We start from the raw sequence: 9901 nt of genomic DNA, 5'->3' as shown, positions 1-9901 counted from the left end.
ATTTACCATTCTTCTCAATATTGATCATATTTATCCGAAGCTAAACTATACAATAAAGATATATTCAATTAATTTATATGTCCAATAAATAAATGAAGTGCATTAAAATTACTTTATCGTATTTTTTTAAGGTTAGGCCATTGAAAGAATGTGGAAGTCATTTACAGTTTAATGCCTACAAATTATTATACTTATTTGTATTGATAGATGTAAAGTACTTCGATTTATTATTATGACCGATTTACTCATAATTGTGACACACGTGACGAAATTCAGTCAATCAGGTCATAAATAAAATAACTTCACTCAGCATCACTTTTTCATATAGGAAAATAAAGATATATTGGTTTAGATAAACTTTACGTGTTTTTACCTTCTTTTTTATTTCTTATATTAATATTAACATTATTAACAAATTACTTTTTTCAAAGGTAGATTTTTCAATTTTTTTTAAAAACCTATATCACAGCGGAAAATGTTTATTAGTGATGAAACACATTTTCAAATTTATGATTTATTATATCAAAAACTGCAATAAATATAATCTTATACTATTTTTTTCTCAACGGGTTAATTTATTATTAAACTTTTATTCTACTTTTTGAATAAAGATTGCAACATTACAACTTTTATTTTACACATTCAAAAACCAAATTTTCGATTATTAATAGAAAATATTTAGAGCAATTTCAACCTATATTATTTGTCACTTTTTTATAAGGGATAAAACTGATAAATAATGAACTACATTATGATCATAAATGATGAATAAAAGATTATATTTTTTATATTTTATTTATTTGCTAAAACCAAATTAAATTAAATCTGAAATAAAAAATCAACCAAAATCAATTTGAATTCTCGCGGTTTTTTTCATTTGGGCCAATCAGGTCACGAATAAAATGCTTCAATATGGCTTCCATTACTTTTTTATAAGGGGATAAGGGGATTTATATAAATTAATAAGATTTAACAGAATAGTTTCAAAATTGTATAACAATTGCATTGTAGTAAAAATCTTAAAAAGGAGAATGCAAACATTACTCGGCCATACTTATATATTTATCGTGCATATCCGAAACTTTCTATATGACATATTTTATTTTATTTTAAAATGTAGACACTTTTTCATAATTGAAATGCTGATTCATTTTCTAAGAATATCTTATATAAAGTACTATTGAATGAATTAAGAAATGTATACCTTTTATCCAAAAATAATTTTATTAAAACTTAACTGATAACAACAATTATACCGATATATAGATCCAACGAATAAGCGCGTGTATACTCGTTAATGGAACGTATCGGTATATACAATATAGATATAGCGCAGAATTCTTTCTTTTGGTTCGTTTACGGTAGAAAGTCGTTATTTTAAAAATTACTAATGAAACTAACAAATATTACAAAATATATTTTATAAAACGATTTGATTGTACTTTTAATAAATAGTTTATAGAAAAATAAATTATTTTCTTTTCATAATAATGACGCATTAAAATATACGTTAAATATTAAGCGAAACTGAATTGGAATCCTATTTTGAAATAGTTAACTGGAAAACATAGTTAATAGTGGTTTTACTTCTTTGGTAGAATAAACTGTTTCTTCTGACAAATTTTAAAAATAGAATTGATTCGAATTTGATTTTTTAAATTTGGCAAATCTAAAATTTTCTATAAAAATAAATAATTTAAATAAAATAAACTACCAATGACTCAATAATTTCTTATAGGGTAGACTTTTTAAATACTGTTTCACAAAAAATACTTTATACATTTTGGTTTTTGATAAGCTCTCTTGAACATTTAAAATTGATATCAAGCTTTAGAATTGATGACTCATTTCTTAATGATTGTAAGATTTCTAATTTTGTTAAAGTAACTATTGATTGTATGATTATACTCTTCATCTGAAACCATAGCACTTGTTGGTGATTCTGATGCATTAGGTACAGGCATTAGTTGAGTAAACATTTTTGTTGAATTTCCATAATATTCCAACTGGATAGCTATAAGTGCATGTACTGTAGGTTTCAAATATTCAAGTCTTTTTTCAAGAAACATTGGCAATTCAGTAAGTAATCTTGAATGATAAATTTTCAATTCTTTCGATGCTTGCTCTTCTGATTTGCGTTCTCTTTCAAGTTTCACAATATGAGTTGCTGTTTTTTCTCGTTTTTCTTGATATTTTTTTAAATTGGTATATGCAACTCTCCAATTAATCACTAGTTCCTCTCTTTTAGTTAAAGCTTCTTTAATGTATATAAATTCATCTCTCAACTTCTTTAGAGGTTCAATGAAAGTCTTATTACAATGTGAAATTCTATCTGCCACTGTTCTACCAACCTACAAAATATTAATAATTAAAAAAAAGACTAAATTAGAATTCTAAAATTAATCTTATTATTTATACAAGCATCTAGGTGAAATTTTTTTACTTGAGTTGTCACGGAATGATAGTCCTCAATTATATGTCGAAAGTCATCATGTATATGAACCAAACCACAAGAACTCAAATTTGTAGTTAAGCGTTGATCTGATTTATCCAATTGTTCAATTGCTTCCAAATACCTCTTCATTTCTTTAATCATATTTCTAACAGTGCTTTCGGTACTACAATGTAAAAAATAAGTATTTAATTTTTGATAACTTGTAGTCATATTTTTATGTAAACATATTCACTGTATAATTCTTTGAACGGCAATAAGTAATTCTCTATCTTCCTCTTCAGTTAGACATGGTTGTGCAGGTGTAGGTTTTTGCATAAAGTATTTCTTTCTGGGATTCCTGAAATAATAAAATATAATATGTACAATAAATTATACTATATTAACTTAATACTTCATTTTATTATATTTTAAAAAAATTACCAAGTCATTTTTCGTTGTTCTCAATATTTAATTTTCAGTAACTAAAATTTTATGCAGCGTATTTTATATGGCTGTGATAATATTAAACTTAAATGTACAGTGCAGCAAAATATTACAATATTCTAATTGATTATGTGACTTTTAATTGTGATATATAGTCTTAATCTTTCTGCATTCGTAAAGCAAATTTTTATCAACAAAAAACTTAATGCAATAACATTTTGTTTTTCGAATATCTTGACAATAAAAATAAAACAATCAGATGATTACATTGCAGGTTATGACCTGCAACGCAACACAGGGGTTGTCCGCCGTCACTTTACTTTACTAGATGGCGGTGGGTCTCTGACTGAGACGCCGATAAGCCAATGTCCGCCGTCATAGTACACGCATGCGTCAATTCAATAAACAATTTCACCAATATTAGTATATGAGTCTGCAGTAATATAAAGTTGTAAATAATTTTGATAAGTTGTTAAATAAGTATGATTTTACTTTGAAGTAATAATAATGATATTCGTTTTTAATTAAAAAAATGTTTCCATTGGGGAAAAATCAAGTAAATGGATAAAAATGTTTTCTTCCAGCGTTTTTGCTGGAAAAGTTACTCTGCTGGGTCCCTAAAAAATAGCCCCCTAGATTTTATGAAATTCGATTGACTCAATTGCTCCGTCAGTGCTGTACCTATATTGTTATTCAATCAATTTACCTATATTTATTATAAAAAAATATGTAATATTTAATGAAAAATTGTTAGTTATAGTTTGAAGTTAAAGAACTGGGCAGTCATTGGATGTTTATTAAATGAATATCTGGTTTGAATTTGAAAATAATATAGATCATTATTATTTTTATTTTTTTAAATGCATACTTTGTGATTCTTTTACTTTTTTCAGATAGAAACCAGACAATCACTTAACATTATACAAAAGTAAAATAATCATATAGTATGCTATTCAAAGAATAAAAATAATAATGATCTATGTTATTTTCAGGTTCAAACCAGATGTTTATTTATATAACCAAAATCTAGCGATTGCCTAATTCTTGAACTTCAAATGACAACTGAAAATTTATCATTAAATATTACGTATTTTTCAATAATAGGTAAATTAATCGTATACATTTTCAAGATATAGCCGCGAGTACAAGAGTAGCAGTGAATAGCAATAATGTATAGGTACAGCACTGACGAAGCAGCCGACGCAATCAACTCTCACCAAATCTACAGCAGAGCAACTTTTTCAGCAAAAACACTGGTTTTTTCTTATTCTTATTGTTGTCAGCATGTTTTAATTTGGCTTACTAGAAGTTTACTAAGCGCGCGTACCGCGCGCGTAAATTTGGTAGACTTAGCCAATTGACGTAAACACAATAAAAATTAAATTTTCAAAGCACATTAATTAATATAATTAATAATAATAATAGAAAAAAAATTGCATATTACGTACGCTGTGTTGTCTCCAATCTCGAATTCTTCAATGACTTTATTGGATGTTAAATCCTCTTTTGTTAGCTGCATGTTGCTCTCAAATATTTTTAACTGAACTATGAACTGTGAATTTATTTTAACTGAAAACTGTGAACTGTCGTTCATCATCAAACTCCTATTCGAAAACATCGACCAATGTTCAAACTCAAAATCGAAAACATCGATCAAATAAGCTATCTCGATTATTCCTCTCGTTTAAAAATGGCGGCGCTCACTCAACACTATCGGCCTATCAATATGGCGGCGCTCTATAGTCCTGCTCCCATTTACGTTTTGATTTCATTTCTCTTCCAACAGCTGGAAAGATAAAAGGTAAGAAATTACAATCATTTGAAGAATTTCATCATCTTTTATTATATTGCTATATTTTGTGAAGTGAATTTATTCTTCAGTATTCTATCAGTATTATTTGTAATCTCAAAGTTAGTTAAAAACAATTATTTTTCGTACATTCGTAAGTGTATTTAATAATTGTATTTCATGGCGACTTCAAAGCTTACAAGTATCTAATCTTAAAATAATATTAATCCGAATGAATCAATCTTCAAAAGACAATTATGCAAGCATACTTTTAAAGGTTATAAATTTGTATAATTTATTTCCACTCGCGCTACCCCAATTTGCATATCACGTGGTTTTGTTCTTAAGGCATGCGTTAGTGATAATTATAAATTTCTCAACATTTTATTACTTTAAACAATTTTTTAAATAATTTAATCTGACAATACAATCACTTTAACTATTAAATAAATTAAATTATAAATGTGAACTTTCGGTTTTTTTAAACAATCAGTCAAGTTATTCTACACAAACTCAGTTCAATCATAGTTATTATCAAACTTTCAACTTAAATGTGAATGAACTAACTATTATTCACCTGTTTCTAGCAGTAACAAGTTTAAAATGGGTGAGTTAGAGTGGGAAGAAAAATATAAACTCATTACACGAAACTTGCAAGAATGGCTGGGAGATGAACAACTTAAGTCCATTTTAAAAGGACGTGATCTAAAAGTTTACTGGGGCACTGCAACTACTGGAAAACCTCACATTGGTTATTTTGTTCCTATGACTAAAATTGCTGATTTTCTAAGAGCAGGAGTTGAGGTAACGATTCTTTTTGCCGACCTACATGCTTATCTTGATAACATGAAGGCTCCCTGGGAGCTTTTGGATCTGAGATCACAGTATTATGAAGCCATTATTAAAGCAATGTTGAGATCTATTGATGTTCCTTTAGATAAATTGAAGTTTGTTAAAGGAACAGAATATCAACTCTCCAAGTAAGTACACCTCAATTCAGTTAAATAGTTAATGATATTGATCTTTTTCAATATACCTATTAAAATTTCAGAGAATATACTTTAGATGTGTACAGAATGGCTTCCATTATAACTGAGCACGATGCTAAAAAAGCTGGTGCTGAAGTTGTAAAACAAGTGTCTAATGCTCTTTTGTCAGGATTATTATATCCTGGTTTGCAAGCATTAGATGAAGAATATTTAAAAGTTGATGCTCAGTTCGGTGGTGTAGATCAAAGAAAAATTTTCACTTTTGCGGAAAAATATTTACCTAGTTTGGGATATAAAAAACGTATTCATTTGATGAATCCGATGAGTAAGTTTGAGCAACAATAAATAGATATCCATTAAGAAATAATGTCTTAACACAAAAATAATTCAGTTCCAGGGTTAGCTGGAACAAAGATGTCTTCTTCAGAAGATGATTCTAAAATTGATCTCTTGGATGACCCAGAGAAAGTTAAGAACAAATTGAAGAAATCTTTCTGTGCACCAGGAAATACTACAGATAATGGAATGTTGTCTTTTTCCAAGTTAGTAATATTTCCTCACTTAAAAGAAGGAGAATTATATCTTGTACCCAGAACTGCTGAATATGGTAAATTTGAAATCATAATTAGTTATTGTCATTGGATATCATTGAATCATAGTTATTTTTTACTTTCTGGACATTTCAAAATTTTATATTTTTATAGGTGGAGATGTTAGTTTTGATAAGTATGAAAATTTGGAAAGTGCTTATGTTACCAATAAAATTCATCCAGGCGATTTAAAGAATGCTATGATAATGTACGTCAACAAATTACTGGACCCAATTAGAAAAGAATTTTCAAGTGACCCAAAACTACTATCACTCTCTGAAAAAGCTTACCCTTCTCTATCAAAGCCACAAAGTAAATTGTTCATTAATTTTTTGGTACATTTTGTTATATTGATGTAAATTTTCACACAAATTTTATTTTCAGAATCACCTGTAATATATGAATACATTCCTACAAGATTAGACATTAGGGTTGGTCGAATTGTTGAAGTGAAAAGGCACCCAGATGCTGACAGTTTATACGTTGAGAAAATCGATTTAGCTGAAGAATCAGGGCCTCGCACAATTGTTAGTGGTCTCGTTAATTTTGTACCAATCGAAGAAATGGAAAATAGAAAGGTTCTTGTTTTAGCTAACTTAAAACCAGCAAACCTAAGGGGCATTACATCTCATGGAATGGTTTTATGTGCTTCAGTGTGAGTATTATATTATTTATCTAACAGTAGGCAATTACTGTAAGCTTTATAATTTCAATATTCTACAGTGATGCACCTACACGAATAGTAGAACCCCTCATACCTCCTACAAGTAGCAAACCTGGTGATAAGATCGTGGTAGAAGGATATGAGAATGGTAAACCAGATGATGTTTTAAATCCAAAGAAAAAAACCTGGGAAAAACTACAAGTATGTATTGTTTATCAATGTTATTTCTATTTGTAAATGTTTAGTTTTTGAAGATTCATATGTTTTTCTAGCATGGTTTTATGGTGGATGAATACGGAGTGGCTCGTTGGTTTGGAAATCCATTAATAATGACCTCCACTTTGGAAAATGTCATGGCCGAGAAATTGAGAAATGCAGCCATAAAATAGTCGTCTTGACTAAATGTTAACTTAATTTTTTATATCTAACCATTAGGTTATGTGTGATACTTTTTTTTTAACAGAGGGAAATAAAACACATTTTTTATATACAACTTATCTTAAAGTTACTTTATTCAACATAACCTAAGTCCACAAAATAAAAGAATTTAATTTAATATTCTAAACATTAGTGATCTATAATAATTAATTCATCTATACCCCAATCTTCATAACTATGATCTGGTAGAAAACGACGAATGATTATTGGAATTTTACGTTGTTTCAACTCTTTCATAGCAATCTGCAGAGGATCAGTTTCTCCTTCTAATTCTACCATTACAGGAGCACACATAGCTATTTGCAAAGCTCTTGTTCCAAGTATTCGTGCCCTTTCATATCTGAATAAAAATTTATAGTTTCACATATTTGTCATTGATTTTGATAAAAACAATACAGATGTTAACTATAACTTACTTTGTCATATACCCTGTAGTAATTCGTTTGCTTTTTTGTACACCACCTGAAGCTTCTCCAGGTGCAACAAGCTCAAAATTTTCTCCTTCATCTTCTTGCTGTTCTAATTCGATGTTCTCGTCGTCTTCAACATCATCGAAGTCATCCGCAACACTAACAATATAAAGTTGTTTACTAAAGTGCTTATCTTATGTATCTTTTTCTATTTCAGGCATGCAGAAGTGATATAAAATTAAACAAAGCAGTATGTATTAAGATTTAATAAATTAAAAATTTTAAAACACGAAGATTTTTAACAAATCGAAAGCATTGAAGCGTGAAGATTCTGCAAGACACGAAGTTTGAGGTTATAATCTTCTAAACAAGATTTAACGACTTATTTAAAAAAATAATACGTAGTTATGACAAAATATATAAGATTAATCAATTTTACAACTTACTCGTCGCCCTCAAATTCGTCATCTGCCATTTCGAAGTTTCCAGGTAATTATTTAACGAACAACAGTAAACAACACGCTCATACACAAGCGTCGCTATCTGTCAATCAAATACTCGCTCAACACTCAGCAGATAGTAAAGAGAGATGAATTAAGTAGCATCAGTGAGAAATAGTCTCTAAATCACGTGGTCAATATCATCAGAGGGGTGCCATCAATATAAATGTATCCAATTGCGCAGAAGCTCTATACTGCAACTGCGCAATGCGCAATGCGCAGTTGCTACTGCGCAACCGGACTTATGTATATCTCAATAAGACCCCTGCCCGGAAGCACGGACTTTCAAATTGAAATGGGTAATTGTTCTCCAATTCATCTCGAAATTTCTTTAAGGAAATTACCATTGATTCTGAGCAATACTTATAATATAATGAACGCTAAATTTTTTTAATAAAACGGTTTTCACTTTTTCTTTCTAAACGTGATATTTTTATCAAGCATTTTGCATATTTTATTCGAGTAATTTTCAATATAAATTATCTACAAAATTTTTAAAATCTTATTATCATTAAAAAATTGATGTTAAAAATACAATTTTCTAAAATAAACATCAAAGTGCTTATGTAAAAAAAAGTAGCTTTGTGCGGCTATTCTTTATCTAAAATTTATTATAACATTTTATTTCAGTAATTATAAACTATCCCTCTTTTAAAATAAAACAGTTATTAATTGTGTAGTGAATTTCAGTACAATATAATATATATAGATAAACGCTCTTCTTTTACGAATACATATTAAACTCACGGCGAGTGTTTTTTTGCTTTTCTTAATATTTTTAAAAAAATCATCTGCGTGGCTTTATCATTATTTCAGAACTTTTAAATTTGTTTTGTTACCTGGGTTTGTTTATTTATATGGCATTGATTCTATTTAAAATATGTGATAACTTACTGTCAATTGACATTTCGCATAATATGAGTTTTCAGCTGTTTTCATTGCAACTAAATCAGAAATATTACACATACCGATGTATGTATTTGTACGATAATAATAAGCATTCACGGCACTTTGCTGAGTCAAATTTTTATGAGAACAGTTACGTGCAGTCATTTTTCTATTTACAAGTTATTTATGAAAATTTAATAAGCTCATAAAACGAAGTCATAGTTTTATTAGTTTTTGACTTTTTGCCGATCAAACTCGCATAATATCATTGAAAATGATCTCTAAGCCCAAGCTACTGCAAATAGAATGTCTCAATAGTTACAAATTAGGACAAAAATATTATTTGCACTATATTACATTATTTTCAATCGTTTCATTTCATTTGCTTGATTACTAAATACGATCAACTAAGAAAGTTATAAGCACCTTACATATAAGACTCTCTGAATATATCATAAGTTAAGCCGACTTTGATTATAGTATTGGCGATAACAATCACTCATCAGCCATGAAAGATAAATCAGTCGTATAATAATATCCAGTTACCTCTCGACAGATGAAATTCAATTATTGCAAAATTGATGGTCAGAACTACACCGCGATTTGCGCGCGTGACAGTGTTTGTCGCTAAATGCCTCGCGCCGCTCAAGAATAAAAACAAACTCAAATTGAATCCGGCCGATCGTCGATAGATGAGTTGTTGCTGTTTGGCGCAATTTCAGCGACACGTGCGATGCGACTCGGCTTCCGATTGA

At 29.1% G+C, this 9901-nt stretch overlaps 3 protein-coding genes across 5 annotated transcripts; 1 reads left to right on the top strand and 2 right to left on the bottom strand.

Moving 5' to 3' along the window:
- Nucleotides 1-1143: 1143 nt before the first annotated feature.
- On the bottom strand, nucleotides 1144-9834 carry LOC131665874 (bridging integrator 3 homolog). 3 transcript variants are annotated; one of them, XM_058938082.1, is made up of 6 exons: nucleotides 9693-9834; nucleotides 4327-4664; nucleotides 2876-2946; nucleotides 2688-2792; nucleotides 2444-2618; nucleotides 1144-2351 (listed from the first exon to the last, which is right to left on the bottom strand). In XM_058938082.1, the coding sequence occupies exons 3-6, from the start codon at nucleotides 2881-2883 to the stop codon at nucleotides 1845-1847; spliced, it is 795 nt and encodes a 264-aa protein (XP_058794065.1). In that variant the 5' UTR covers nucleotides 2884-2946; nucleotides 4327-4664; nucleotides 9693-9834; the 3' UTR covers nucleotides 1144-1844. The 3 variants fall into 3 exon arrangements, with proteins under 3 accessions (XP_058794065.1, XP_058794066.1, XP_058794063.1); XM_058938083.1 differs by having other exon boundaries at nucleotides 2876-2916; XM_058938080.1 differs by having other exon boundaries at nucleotides 1146-2351; nucleotides 2876-3311.
- LOC131665870 (tyrosine--tRNA ligase, cytoplasmic) lies at nucleotides 4563-7422 on the top strand. The gene is made up of 8 exons (XM_058938077.1): nucleotides 4563-4679; nucleotides 5255-5647; nucleotides 5719-5981; nucleotides 6048-6263; nucleotides 6361-6558; nucleotides 6631-6901; nucleotides 6970-7111; nucleotides 7183-7422. Exons 2-8 carry the CDS (start codon nucleotides 5271-5273, stop codon nucleotides 7297-7299), a joined length of 1584 nt encoding a protein of 527 aa, XP_058794060.1. The 5' UTR covers nucleotides 4563-4679; nucleotides 5255-5270; the 3' UTR covers nucleotides 7300-7422.
- LOC131665974 (DNA-directed RNA polymerases I, II, and III subunit RPABC2) lies at nucleotides 7478-8233 on the bottom strand. The gene is made up of 3 exons (XM_058938277.1): nucleotides 8205-8233; nucleotides 7765-7917; nucleotides 7478-7688 (listed from the first exon to the last, which is right to left on the bottom strand). Exons 1-3 carry the CDS (start codon nucleotides 8231-8233, stop codon nucleotides 7478-7480), a joined length of 393 nt encoding a protein of 130 aa, XP_058794260.1.
- Nucleotides 9835-9901: the final 67 nt, after the last annotated feature.

Source organism: Phymastichus coffea, unplaced genomic scaffold (genome assembly GCF_024137745.1).
Source record: "Phymastichus coffea isolate CEN01 unplaced genomic scaffold, Cenicafe_Pcof_1.1 PCOF00055, whole genome shotgun sequence".
Classification (NCBI taxonomy): Eukaryota; Metazoa; Arthropoda; class Insecta; order Hymenoptera; family Eulophidae; genus Phymastichus; species Phymastichus coffea.
This window is presented reverse-complemented; position numbering and strand designations above follow the sequence as displayed.

Bases quoted from the DNA above. Each gene is read 5' to 3' on its own strand.
- LOC131665870 (XM_058938077.1), top strand. From the start codon at position 5,271: ATGGGTGAGTTAGAGTGGGAAGAAAAATATAAACTCATTACACGAAAC. The intron at 6,264-6,360 runs GTAAATTTGAAA...ATATTTTTATAG, and splicing joins ACCCAGAACTGCTGAATATG to GTGGAGATGTTAGTTTTGAT. The intron at 7,112-7,182 runs GTATGTATTGTT...ATGTTTTTCTAG, and splicing joins AAACCTGGGAAAAACTACAA to CATGGTTTTATGGTGGATGA.
- LOC131665974 (XM_058938277.1), bottom strand. From the start codon at position 8,233: ATGGCAGATGACGAATTTGAGGGCGACGA. The intron at 7,918-8,204 runs GTAAGTTGTAAA...TTATATTGTTAG, and splicing joins GACGAATTTGAGGGCGACGA to TGTTGCGGATGACTTCGATG. The intron at 7,689-7,764 runs GTAAGTTATAGT...ATTTTTATTCAG, and splicing joins ACTACAGGGTATATGACAAA to ATATGAAAGGGCACGAATAC.
- LOC131665874 (XM_058938082.1), bottom strand. The intron at 2,619-2,687 runs GTGAATATGTTT...TTTACATTGTAG, and splicing joins GCCGTTCAAAGAATTATACA to TACCGAAAGCACTGTTAGAA. The intron at 2,352-2,443 runs GTAAAAAAATTT...AATATTTTGTAG, and splicing joins ATCATTCCGTGACAACTCAA to GTTGGTAGAACAGTGGCAGA.